This window comes from Aotus nancymaae, unplaced genomic scaffold (genome assembly GCF_030222135.1).
Source record: "Aotus nancymaae isolate 86718 unplaced genomic scaffold, 86718_ANA_hifiasm-v0.15.2.pri h1tg000016l, whole genome shotgun sequence".
Classification (NCBI taxonomy): domain Eukaryota; kingdom Metazoa; phylum Chordata; class Mammalia; order Primates; family Aotidae; genus Aotus; species Aotus nancymaae.
The window spans coordinates 53,445,066-53,459,218 of record NW_026988428.1 but is presented as its reverse complement, the minus strand read 5'-3'; the positions used below and the strand labels follow the sequence as shown (position 1 = coordinate 53,459,218).

The 14,153-nt window shown below is 32.8% G+C and overlaps 1 protein-coding gene across 7 annotated transcripts in view; it reads left to right on the top strand.

The window, feature by feature from the left end:
* The window catches only part of ABCC9 (ATP binding cassette subfamily C member 9), a 164,595-nt gene that overhangs the window by 31,573 nt on the left and 118,869 nt on the right, over positions 1-14,153 (top strand). For 6 of the 7 annotated variants that reach the window (XM_021666844.2, XM_021666845.2, XM_021666847.2 and 3 more), the window contains 6 exons: positions 3,721-3,887; positions 4,907-5,149; positions 7,030-7,224; positions 9,134-9,286; positions 10,196-10,351; positions 12,326-12,460. In XM_021666844.2, the coding sequence (XP_021522519.1) occupies positions 3,721-3,887; positions 4,907-5,149; positions 7,030-7,224; positions 9,134-9,286; positions 10,196-10,351; positions 12,326-12,460 (1,049 nt within the window). The remainder of the gene's footprint in view (positions 1-3,720; positions 3,888-4,906; positions 5,150-7,029; positions 7,225-9,133; positions 9,287-10,195; positions 10,352-12,325; positions 12,461-14,153) is intronic. The other variant, XM_064377331.1, reaches the window with a different exon arrangement.

Here is a 14,153-nt window from a genome sequence, read left to right as displayed (position 1 = left end):
AAGGTTTCAGGAAGGGTTCCAGTTTCTGCTTTCTGCACACTGCTAGCCAGTTTTCCCAGCACCATTTATTAAACAGGGAATTCTTTCCCCATTGCTTGTTTTTGTCAGGTTTGTCAAAGATCAGATGGTTGTAGATGTGTGGCATTGCCTCCAAGGCCTCTGTTCTGTTCCATTGGTGTGTATCTCTGTTTTGGTACCAGTACCATGCTGTTTTGATTACTGTAGCGTTGTAGTATAGTTTGAAATCAGGTAGTGTGATGCCTCCGGCTTTGTTCTTTTTGCTTAGGATGGTCTTGGCTATCATCTGCAAACAAGAAATTTTATTTCTTCATTTCCAATTTGGATGTTCTTTATTTCATATTATGTGACTGCTCTAGCTAGGACATCCAGTACTATATTTAATAGCAGTGGTGAAAGTGGGCATTCTTATTGTGTTTTTGATCTTAGAGAAAGGGCTTTTCATTTTTTTTGTATCTTGCAGCCTTAGAAACTCACTTATTACTTTTAGTTATTGCTTTTTAGGTTACTTAAGATTTTCTATGTAAACAAACATGCCATCTGCAAATAGAGACACTTAGTTTTTTTCAACCTTTTTTATGCTTTCTTTTTTCTTTTATTCTTTTTTTCTTGTCATATTGCTGTAGCTAGGATGTCCAGTAAAATGCCAAATAGGCATAGGACTGAAATCCTGTCTGGTTTCTGATTTTAGGGAGAAAATGGTCAGTCTTTCATAATTAATTGTAATGTTAGTTATATGTTTTTCATAGTGAACCTTTATTTGCCCAGTAAATTTTCTTTTATTTAAAGCTTACTCAGGGTGTTTAAAGTCTTGAATGTGTGTTGAATTTTCTTAAAGTTTTTCTCCTGTATCCATTAGGAAAATTGCATTTCTGTTAGTGTACTAAATTGCATTGATCTATTTTTCAAATAAAGTCCCAATACATTTCGGGGATGAACCACACATAGTTATAATGTATCACGCATGCTTGATATCACTAGATTTTATTTGCGAAGGCATTTTACATCTATGTAGTGAAGGATATTTATCTGTTATTTTCTTGTAATATCTTTTTCAGTCTTATACATTTTTGTATTAAACAGCCTCATAAAATGAATTGGAAAATGTTTTCTCTCTATTTTCTGAAAGACTTTGTGTAAGGTTAATTTTATCTCTTTCCTAAATGTTGAATAGAAATCACTAGTGAAGTCGTAGGGACCTGGAATTTGGACTAAGGGAGGATTTAAGATTATGAGTTTATTTCTGTATTAGACAGTGTTATATCCAATAAAATTTCATATCTAAATTTTATAATTTAGTTAATATATCATCTAATTTCCTTAGTGATTATATAGACTTTTCAGAGTATCTATTTCTTTTTATGTTTGTTTTGATAAGTTACATTTTTAAGTAATTTTCCATTTCATGTAAGTTTTTGGATATATTGTCATATGTTATTCATGATATTTTCTGATTCTCCTTTCAAAGTATGTAGGGTATGTAAGGATAGTGCCTCTTTCATTCCTAATATTGGTTTTTGTGTTCTTGTTTTCTTGAACTGTCTAGCTTATCAATTTTATTAGTTTTTTCAAAGAATGGCATTATTGAGTTTGTTCATTTTATCAATTGTTCATTTTTCTATTTTATTGCTTTCTACTCTATTGTTTTCATTCTTTTTTTGGTCCTTTTTTTTTCTTTCCTTAGCTTTTAAGATGAATATGGAGTTTTGAACCTTATATTGTAAAACAAATGTCTAAAGCTATAAATTTTCCTCTGAGTCTTATTTTAGTTGTACTTCTTGAATTTTAAATGTAATATTTTTATTATAATATAGTTAATATATTTTAATATTATCTGACTTCTTTAGTGATTTCTTCTTTAACATGTGGATTATTAGTAACTATTGTTTAATTTCCAAATATTTAGAAGCTTTTAGATATCTTACTGCATGAAAAGATCGAAAGTTACTTCCATTATCTCTGTGCCTGATGTTCACGCTCTTTATTACTGTCTTGCCTTGAGTGTGAGTAGGACCTGTGCCTAGGTTCTAGCCAATAGAGTATGGCATGGAGGAAGGTCTCAAATCAGTAGAGCCTGTGTTGAGCCAGCAGTTCCAGTCAATACCTAGAACCTGGTGAGAACCTGGAGCAGAGAACCCAGCCTGATGAGAACCTGGAATAGAGAACCCAGTTGACCCTGGCTCAAAGTCCTGAATCCTAGACACCGTGAGATAATAAATGTGTGCAGTTTTAACCTACTCAGTTTGTTATAGTTTGTGAAGTAGCAATAGAAAATCAATAGTCTGTTGTGAAGAATTGATTTTTAAATTAAGTTTTATAGTGGTCAGAAAATCTACTTTATATGATTTCTATTATTTCAAATTCTCTGCTCTTCATTTTCTGACTAAACATATAATCTATACCAGTACTGTATGCAGTTAATAAGAAGGTAAAATCTGAAGATGTTAGATGTAATTTTAGAGTACTAAATCTCAAATAGTTTTATATACATCAAACGAGGTGTTTGATAGTGTTCTAATAGATCTTCTAAATCTTCATTGGGCATATGCATATTTTTATTGTATTTTCTGCAAAATGGACTCATTATTATTAAAAGTCTTTTTATTTCTGGTAATAATTGTCTTGAAGTTTGCTATGTTTGATATTAATATCGCCACTCCAAGTTTCTTATGCTTGTTTTCATGTATGTATTTTTAATCTACTTATGTTTAATCTACTCTTTCTAATACTTAAGGTGACTCTCTTTAGATAGCATATAATTTGGTCTTTTTAAAATAAATCCATTCTAACTATATATTTAAGCTAAAACAAGAACTATGTTGAGTTCATATGCCAATGTTCAGTTATTTTTCACTAATGAAGTGATCACTCAACTTTTCTGGTTCTGACAAATGTGGTCCAAGCTGGATTGCCTTATGTGTGTCTTAGATTTCTTCTTTCTTAGACCATATTTATTTGTACTGACGTTTATTCAAAGTTAAAAGTAGATTGTATACTTGCCAAAATATTTCTAAGAAAGTCACTGCTTCTATCTCATATTTGCTGCAAAATTCTGGTTGTGGTTCTAAGGCAGTGTAATCCTCACCTTTCTGGCCCAAGTACTTGAAATCTCAGTCGCTCTGGATGATCATCGTTCTTTGTGCTATGTGAATGGGCGTGGTGTTTTAAACCATTTGGCTAAGAAAAGTCATTTACAACTTGAATAAGAATCTGTAAGGCAGAAACGCAATTACATAGATACATAAATTCCATGATAATTCCAGGGTAATACCATGAGACATATCCTTGGGTTTGCAATATACCTATGAAGTAGGTTATACAGATAATAACTTGTGAATTATTCATATCATCAAGGCTCTTAGGAAACAAGACCAGAAGATAAAAAGCCACTTTTTAAAATTTGTGGACTTAGACATACATTTTAAAGAGTCTAGATTATCCTATTATGTATCTCCTTACATCCTCCCATCTATCATATATGGGCAGAGTGGAAGCACTCAACATTTTTAAGTTATTACTCCTTCATTTCAAAGCTCCAGAAGTACACTAAATCATATATGTTGTTTTCTTACCAAGTAAAACCATGTGGAAATACGGTACATAAAATTGCTTTTGTTATTAAAAAGCATCATAATTATATTCAATTGCTAGTGAAGTTTAAGAAAAGATTGTATCTTTCTCTTTTTGTCTTTTTCTTTTCAGCCCTATTCCTGTATTGGGTAATGGCCTTTATTACAAAAACAATAAAATTGGTTAAGTACTGTCAATCTGGTTTGGGCATATCAGACCTGCGTTTCTGCATCACAGGCATGATGGTCATCTTGAATGGGCTCTTGATGGCTGTGGAGATCAACGTCATTCGAGTCAGGGTACGCAGCTAATGGTTTTTGTTTAGTTACTTGGATTCAAGACCTCAGTATGAAAGATTACCATTAGCCAGAAATAATTAGTATTTAGGAGGATGAACAAATGCATTTGATTTATATATATAAAGCTGAACTAATCACTAAATACAGGCCATTAATGTTTCAGAAATCTCAGTGTGACTCTAGAAACTATTATTCATTCACAAATAGAGATTGATTGAGTGCCTGCTATGTGTCAGATATTATGCTCAGTTTATATTACAGAAGAAATTGTTTTTAGGAGAATCTTCCATCATCCATGATTGGTCTCAAGCACACCTAGGTTAAGTGAAATATTGCATTATTAGAAATTTAAAACTGAAAAGAAAATAATCTAATCCAGTTTGCTCATTTCACTGATGAGGAAACATACAGAGATAGCTTTGGCTATATATCCAAAGTAATATGGTCAAGACCCATACCTGGTTTATAATTGCAAATTGATTGTACTTTCCACCACTTAATGCTGTCCATTATGTTGTGTGAGATACCAGAGATAGATTTTCCGGTGTTCATTTTTTATCAGAGAACTTTGAACTTGATCTGTGAGCAGAAAGATACATGCTGCAATTAATGCAGAGACTAGTCAGTTAACATCAGCAAACCAGAGATCAATAGTGATTCAATAATGGTCTCAATAACACATTTTAAAATCTAAACAATGTAAAAGCCCTTATTTGGTTGACCCTATCATAGGATGTCATGAAACATTGACTCTTAATAAAAACTATCTTTAAAAGGTTAACTGATCTTTTAGAATTAACCCCAAGAAAATTAAATGCAAAATTCTGGCATTAACTAGCTAATCTAGTCACAACAGAAGAAAATATCTCAAAGAATATTTCAGAAAGGGATGGGAAGAGTCATTAAAGTATAAATTTTGGTCACCTGATATGAAAATGTAGAAAAGGTCAAAATTTTATTTGTAATATGTGGAAAATAACTGGACTAATTGTCATGCTGTGGAATTTTTCTTGCCACAGAGATATGTATTCTTCATGAATCCTCAGAAAGTAAAGCCTCCTGAAGACCTCCAGGATCTGGGAGTGAGATTTCTTCAACCATTTGTGAATTTGCTGTCAAAAGCAACATACTGGTGGATGAACACACTTATTATATCTGCTCATAAAAAGCCTATTGATCTGAAGGCAATTGGAAAATTGCCGATAGCAATGAGAGCAGTAACAAATTATGTTTGCCTGAAAGATGCATATGAAGAACAAAAGGTAATTTAATATCTGTCTTCCACATGCTTAATAACAGAGAATGTTCCTATTAAATATAAAGACACAAAGCTTAATTCATATCTATAGTTAAGGAAGAGCAGATTTCCTTCATCTTTCTTCCTCTGTAGTGTTGAATCATGTTAATTGGACCTGGAATATTGGAAGAGCCAATGAAGTGTACGTATATTAGTTGCCCCATTAATAGATGAAGAAGGATAGAGTGAGTACTGTCTTTTCTCTGGGATATGTCACTAAGTGGAAAGTAAGAATTAAGTTCAATGCTCATATATACTAATCCATTACCATATAATATTAATAACTCATTAAATTTTTATTTTCTTTTTACAAACATAAAATGTTTGTTATATAAAGAGGTAAAATAGATGCCTACTAATAATCAATTTTAAGAAATTTAAAGCCTGGTGTTAATTATTGACTAAAATTTAGCTTCTATAGTTCAAAATGGGAGACTAAATTAAATAAAAGGACATTGTCTGCCTATTCCATGTATCATCCTATATGGCTGCCAAAATTGGTTTTCTCTGGTACTTTTCCTAAGTATTCATTATTGTTTTAAAAAATTTCAAGATGAGAGTCTTTGGATATTTTCATTTTATCTTTTATCATTCTAAATAGTCATACATGCTACCCCCAATGGTAGATGTGTTTTCTGTTGCAATAACCTACAAATACCATTGCCATTTAAAATATTAGGATTCCCAACAATACTGGAAGGAAATAGAGTATGATAAAACAGCTAACGAATTTTGGCTGTTCTAAATCAAGATCAACAAAGCATTTATGGTAAATGACGAAAATAATCTGTTTTGTGTCAGAAATACGTGTTATGAAATTAAATGGCAGGAAAAGGTTACTAAAATGAACCTTAGTCATTTCTCTGGTTTCACCTCTGGGAAAAGTATTGCATAAAATTTTTAAAACTGCTAAAGTAAAGATGTTTCCAGTCTAGCAAGCATTTAGCTTAATTTTTCTGAGTTCTCTTTACAACAGAGATTATCTCGAACTTGATGTGTTAATGTCTACATAAACTTTGGAAAACAAATTATTTATTTTAACAGGGGTTCCACAGGGAACATAATTGAGCTCTATTCCAGTGAGTTGACTTCCTTGTCACAACGAAAAAACTTTATCTACCTCTTGCCTAAGTTTTAATTGTGATGATTGCTTAGGTCTTAAAATCTTTACAACAGACAACTGTAGCTGTGTGAAGCCATGACTTGACTTAAGAATAAATGCTGTTCTTCATTTTGCATTTATTTGAGGAATACCTAGGAAACACAAGTCTACCATAATTTTTTAAAGTACTGACTACCATTCATGGAGATAAGAAACACCATGGAGGAGAAGAAACTTGAAGTTGGGTTAATCTGTTTTGTTTAGTTTGTAATCATTGGACAGGCAAACCTGTTGCGATCTAGTAACTCCAAAAATCTTGCCCAGTCTGCCTATAACCTTGATCTTTATGCCTTACTCTTTTGCTTGCTATGCAATGTTATTTGGCAATTTTCATGACAAATATACATTTTCCAAATCAAAGAAAATTAAAAATGAATTACGCTTTAAGAATCCTGTGTCATCGTTTGATTTAAAAAAAGTATAGCGTCTTCGAAAAATTGTCCTGTTTACTTCTAGTTCTATTTCATTAAAATGCATTCAGTAGCTACTATTTGCATAGAAGGCAAGGATACAGAATTATGGATACTATGTTGAAAGGCACTCATTAACATCTATTTTGGAACCCTTAAAATATTTTCAGAACTGTGAGAAGGAATTTCCATAGTAGAGATTAGTTACTGCTCTAAGCAGTTTTATTTTGTTCCAACAGTTTTTTTGGTTTGTTTTTGTTTTTTTCCCCCCAGAAAAAAGTTGCAGATCATCCAAATAGGACTCCATCTATATGGCTTGCGATGTACAGAGCTTTTGGGCGACCAATTCTGCTTAGTAGCACATTCCGCTACCTGGCTGACTTACTGGGTTTTGCTGGACCTCTCTGTATTTCTGGAATAGTTCAGCGTGTGAATGAAACCCAGAATGGGACAAGTAACACAACTGGAGTAAGTTCCTGGTGCTTTTCAAAGGAAACATATTATTGGCAGATTTCATTTTAATTGTCATTTTTTATTAATGCAGTTTTATGAGTGTTCAAATAGGCTTTTATTTTTTCAGATAATTGAATTTTTTTTAAAAGAAAGAAAACAGTAATTTTCCCTTTTAGAAAAAAAAAAAATCATGTGTTGTATTTATTGAATGAATCTGGCCAACAAAATTATTCATCAGATTCAGAGCCTATAACATTTAACAAGCATTTACTGTGTGCCAGAAAGTTTGTATAGAAATTATACATTGATTGTTTTATTTAATATTTATAGTAGTTCTTTAAATAATTTTTATGTATGAGGGGTGGCTGAGTCACTTTTTTAGAGGCCTGTGACCAATAATACTAGCAATGTGATTTGTAATATTGTACATTTCTCTTTTCTTATATAATAAAAACACTTCACAATGATCAGGGCAAGTAACATTATTATATTTTATTAGCTATTATGTTATTATATTGGGGCTATATAGTATAAAATACTATATGTTTACTATTATAAATATGTAATCTTTTATTTTCTATTTTTAATAAAGACTGCATTGTAAACTTCCTAGTTTCTTTCTAAGATAAGTATTAATTGCCCTGGTTCCACAGGTAGAAACTATTTCCAGATGAATCCATTTTCATTTTCTATTCTCTCAATCTGATTTCCTGTCCTCTTTCTATCACCTATTAAAGTGTTATGCAGTTTGAGAGCTGAAGTTATATATTGTCTCTTCAGTGAAGCTTTTTCTGATCGTCCTAGTTGAAATTTGACTCTTCTTGAGAGTCCCTGAGCACACTCTTTTTATGTTGGCACTTACTGAAGCCTATTACTTAGAGATATGCTTATCTTCCTAGTCGTAAGTTTATGAAACAATTATGGTGAGCCATTCATATTTGTGTTCACAATGCTTAGCCTAGATTCTTGCACACATTAGTGTTCAATTATAATTGAAATAAACATATTTTCACCATTGAATACACTTTGGTAATGTTTTGTCCCTGCTAGCCTAATTACATACAGATACCTAAATTTCACATAGAGTTTATCCATTACCCTTCTCTTATGGACAGGTAAGCCATATGTTTTGCTGAGAACAAATAGGACTTGCACATTTGTATATATACCCACAAAAGAAGAGGAAGGGACCAGAAGTAGAATTCTACTAGGTCTGAATCATAGAAAATAAAGAATGTCCAAATTGACATAATGTACTTAGTCAAATGTTCTTTTCTTCTTTTCTAACAAACAATTTACCATATGCTATTGTTACAAACAAAAATCAATTTTGGATATTGTTATGCTGAATTCAGCCATAAGTCATGTTTTTTTTACTGGAAGTATTGCATGGGTGATATAGCCAAATTACCTATTTTATAATTTATTATTTTATTAGTATAAATTAAGATATAAGAAATCAGAAAAAGTCAACTGGGTAGAATTATTTAAAATTAATAAGGCTACCAAAATTGTATTTTTTGTCCCATTGGTCTTGCTGACCAGCTATCAATTTTATAGCTTCTACTTTCAAATTAGAGGGTAAACTAACTTGTTTTTTTTTTTATTTATTGCTTACTGTTTTACTAAGGGGTGATATACTTTTGCAGGAAATGCACTCTAATCTTTTAAAAATAAATTTTACTTTTTTTTTCTTCAATTAGGCATTTCCATCGCTCATTAATCAGTTGGGGATTTTATGGGTTTACCTGGTTTATGTTTATATAAGCCAAAATTGCCTTTCTGTAGCTCATTTCAATACTGTATTCTACATACATTGAGTTTTTATATTTAAGTACTATGTATCTTTTAATAAATGCAAACTGAACACCTGGTCTATCAAAAGATGAGTTTTAATTTGTCACTTTTTTTCTTTTGGGACAAGAATTCAGATACCCTCTCATCAAAGGAATTTCTTGAAAACGCTTACGTTCTAGCAGTTCTTCTCTTCTTGGCTCTTATTTTGCAAAGGACATTTTTGCAGGCTTCCTACTATGTAACCATAGAGACTGGCATTAACCTCCGTGGAGCTCTGCTGGTACGTAAAGGCTGTGAATAATCTTTGTTTCTTAAGAATGCTATATACCATTCAGTAATAAGAACAGTAGTAGCTTCAGTTTGTTTTTTCATTCCACTTTCATTTTGGTATTACAATAACAACGTTTCTATAATCTACTTAATGAAAGAAACATAGAGCTATTTAATAAACCTGTTGAATTAAAAATAACTTTAAAATAATACATTAAGAAAAATATTTTTGAAATTTTACATTTACTTATCTCTTTCTGTTTGTTCTAGAGCTCATGCTTAAAGTTTAATGCATCTTTTTATTATATCATAGAAAAAAAAGTCTGTATTTGGTTGAGGACTGAAAATAACTATACTGAAGCAGAAATAACTGTAGTGGGCCGAGCACGATGGCTCACGCTTGTAATTCCAGCACTTTGGGAGGCCAAGGCGGGCAGATCATGAGGTCAGAAGATCAAGACCATCCTGGCTAATACAGTGAAACCTCATCTCTACTAAAAATACAAAAGCCAGGCGTGGTGGCACACGCCTGTAATCCCAGCTACTCGGGAGGCTGAGGCAGGAGAATCACTTGAACCCGGGAAGCGGAGGTTGTAGTGAGCCGAGATTGTGCCACTGTACTCCAGCCTAGGTGACAGAGTGAGACTCCATCAAAAAAAGATAGAAAGAAAGACAGAAGACAGAAAGAAAATCAGAAAGAAAGAGAGAGAGAGAAAGAAAGAAAAAGAAAGAAAGAAGAAAGAAAACGAAAGAAAGAAACTGTAGTGGTTGATTTAAGATGACCTTATAGAATTATTCTTTTTTTTTTCAAAAAAAATAAATGTTTGTTATTTATTTTCAACGAAAATAAATAATCATAGTGTCAATTTTAAGTTTAGAGCTTTATGTATTCTTCTTCTTCTTCGTCTTTTTTTTGTAGGCCATGATTTACAATAAAATTCTTAGGCTCTCTACATCTAACTTATCCATGGGGGAGATGACTCTGGGGCAGATCAACAACTTAGTTGCCATTGAAACTAATCAACTCATGTGGTTTTTGTTCCTGTGTCCCAATCTATGGGCTATGCCTGTTCAGGTAAGTAGATCAATATAAGTAAGACTTTTGTTTGCAGAGGAAATAAAACAAAGAGCAGTTAAAATGTTTAGCTCCATAAAAGGTGTATAGTGTTTGAATGTGCAAATATTACACTCTTTTATAGAAAAGGAAGCTGAGACTCATAAGTGTTATAGCATAGGTTAAGAAAGAGGAGTTTGAAATTATACTGCTTGGGTTCAAATATCTGCTGTACCCCTCATTTATACAACTGCTTAACTCCTTAAAGCCCTAGTTTTCTTAACTGCAAACTGAATACTATCTTTCTCATAAAGTCGTGGGGAATTGTCAAGGTTAAATAGGTTAGTATGTCTATAACATCTAGCATAGTGCCCAGCATTTCCTGGACATCCAGTTAGTTGTTAGTATTATTGTCTTGATTTACAAAAGCCCAGAGCCACAGTTTGACCCCTTTCATTTTAGTAAGCTATTTTATAGCATTTATAAATGAGAGCAATTGCTTTAATCCATCCCATAGTTTCAATAGCTAGTATATTGCAACATGTTAAACTGCATAAAATGGTAGGAACAGTGACAAACTGGAGTGCTATTTAGCTATTTCCTATGTAAAATAACACTTTAGTAAAGACACATGTTTTCTTGTTCCCCTAACTGGGTAAAAATGGCAAAAGAAATATATTCAGTTTTTTCCTCTGTACAAGCTGGACATTTTAAATTATCTTGTTTTGCATTCTGTAGATTAAGCTTAAGCTCTAGATCTTATTTGATACAATCTATCATCTAAGTCCCTGTGTCCCACATTTATTAAAGTGCAAAAGTAATAAGATGCTAGTTTTTAATTTATTGTTTGCCTTTTCATTTTTAAATGGAAAAACATGGCAAATAAAAGTATATATTATGCACAGTGCTCGGCACAATGTAAGATTTAAGATATACTTTGTCTCATTTTATCAATATGTTCTTATAGAAAGGTTAATTAGGTAGCTGCCTAGGTGGTATAATTTCAAGTGCACCAAAAATCTCTGAATGACTGCATCATGGGTGATCTTAAAGAAATTTTTGTTTTCATTGGATTTTCCAAACTACCTAATTAGCTAGGCATTAAGTGTGTCATTGCCCCAAGAAAACTGCTATTAAGCTATTATCATTGGCATAGAGGCATAAATTATATACTTGAATTGCTTAGATACAGTTCATTAGTTGATATTTTGAACCATGATAAATTGAACTGCTGAGCAAAAAATGTATATATATTAGAAAGAGAAGATAGGATAGCAAGGTTAAATTCTGAGTTTTTAAAGGAAAAAGAAGACAGTGGCAAACCAGAGAGGATAGGTCTGAATGGTTTTGCCCTGAGTTTGGGGAAATAACTTTAAAGAGAAGCATGTTAAAATAGAGCACCAACTTTAGCTTTTTAACAGTTTTAGTTAGAGCCAGGCTTCTTGTCATTAAGTGGCATCTGGAGTCATAAGGAGGTGAGGAGCTCAGCTCATTCCTTTAATCCACAGACAACCATCCTCTACTCACATTATGCTGCTCACTACTTTCCATCCTCTCAGCCTTGAAAAGCTATTACAATTCCAAGAGAATATAGAATGTCAAATTTATGGTGAGTGGCAGCATTTTCAAGAAAAGTTGTATGCCCTTTTAAAAATCTGAAGACTGCTTTAGAAGGTCAGAAGCGTCGTGGGACCACTTTGCAACTTCATGCAATAAATTGATTTGACACCAGTTGTACAGATTGTAATATTAAAAGTACATTCCTAGCACTTAACTTTCCCCAAATAACTCATAGCAAAACCCAAGTGTCACTGTTGAGTTGACTTGATGGTTAGTTCTGTCCCTCTAGAGAACCCTGACTAATACAGTTGACTTCCAAATAAACTTAATATGATAATTAAGAAATACTATATTTGCATGAAAAATTATATCCTTTCATGCAATGGCTCTCACACTGCCATTAATTTTCCCTTCTCCATGTGTTTTTCTCTCTAGATCATAATGGGAGTGATTCTGCTCTATAATTTACTTGGATCAAGTGCATTGGTTGGTGCAGCTGTCATTGTGCTCCTTGCACCAATTCAGTACTTCATTGCTACAAAGTTGGCAGAAGCTCAGAAAAGTACACTTGTAAGTAACATCTTTTGGAAACTTAATTAGAAAAATTGAGAAATGCTATTTTAATTTAATAGTATAGGAAATTAATGCATACCACTCAGGATAGTTTGGAAACAATTATATTTCACTTCAGTTCTTCAGCAGCAAATGTGGATTTTCCATGTTGCAAAAACAATTTTTAAAAGTGGATTGGAAATTTAAAACTTGATGACCATAGATTCAAAATACTAGAATCACAGTTCCTGATGTTTTAAAGTACCAAGAGGTGATCAGGCTTTCAGTCTTCTTAGATCACTTGTCTAAAGAATCTTCTTAAGCATACTTTGACTCTATTGAATATTAGTTATTGACATGCAAGAAATGGATCGAGGTACAAGTGAAGGGTCAAGTTTGCTGCTTCTGAAATTCTATTTTTCTAAGGTAGACTCAAACCATGTGAGGATCTATGGAGTCACCCTGACATGTTTCAGTGGCAGCTACTCTTGCTGAAAATGTTTCTGGTCAACTTGGCAAGCAAGAAAAAGCCCAATTATTGACCTTTTCCGGCTTCAATTTGCCGTGAAATTATTTTATTTGAGCACAAATGTGCTGCTTTTAGAGAAATATTTGCAAATAATAAAATTGTTGACAGCATGTTTACAGATAAAGTTTGATTAAATATGAGCAAGGCTGTCTGTAAATCAGGCATAGAATGTGGAGATGTTACCACTGACGGGATTGTTTCTCGTTTGTGTTTCCACTATGACAAGCAAGTTGCATGTGATGCAAGTGGTTTTTATCGCTTGTTTTTCTGCTGTTTTGGGTAGGTTACTCATTATTTCTGTCTGAACCATCTATCCTTTTGACTCCAACACACAAGTACAGGAAGGTGTGGAAGAGGAGCTTAGGAGAGAAATGATGATTCCCAAACATCTGTCTTTTGTTTAGCTATTCATACCATATTCATTCACTCATTGAACAATCATTTGTAAAAACCAAAAGTTGAACAAAAACCAGGCCGTTTGCTACTTCTGCTTTCTCCCAGCTGTCTTTTGACCACTCTACTGCCCCTTTTGATAGTTAATTGGTCATACTGTACCTTGCTAGTAATTCTAGTATTACATGTCATGATGAAGGAAGCTGAAACAGCTGGCTAAATTGAATCTTTTGTATCTGCTACAAATCTCTCTACAATTATTTCAAGTTGTTAGTAAATCTAACTTAGGTCTTAATAAAGAGCTTATAAAGAAGTATGTGGAAATTTCTTGATAGCTAAGATAATAGGCTTAGTTTCAATAGCTGTGTTATGAAGATGCAATATGAATGCACTTAACTCTGTACCCTCATATTTTCAAATAATAAGCCCACTAACTTTTCTTAAATTTCTTGTTTTTCTTCTTGTAAGTATGAATGGTAAAGTTGATGGGAGAAGAAAATGAGTTAGATGTTAGGAGCCATTATAAGTCTCCTTATTAGTTGTTTAAATTTATGTCTGTATTATCTGCAGACATGATTAAAGGAAATCATGTGAAACTTTAGAAAATTGCTTTTAGCCTTTATGTAAACCTAAGCAACAGAGACATACGTGTTTTTAAGTGGAAAGACATTTTGAGTCCATCTCATTAGACTCTCTGTTTCATGAAGCACAAAGGGTTTAAGTGCTTCTCCTGGGAATTTCACAACCTAATTAGTGAGTGTCAGGGCCAGTCAGACATCTAGATCTCCT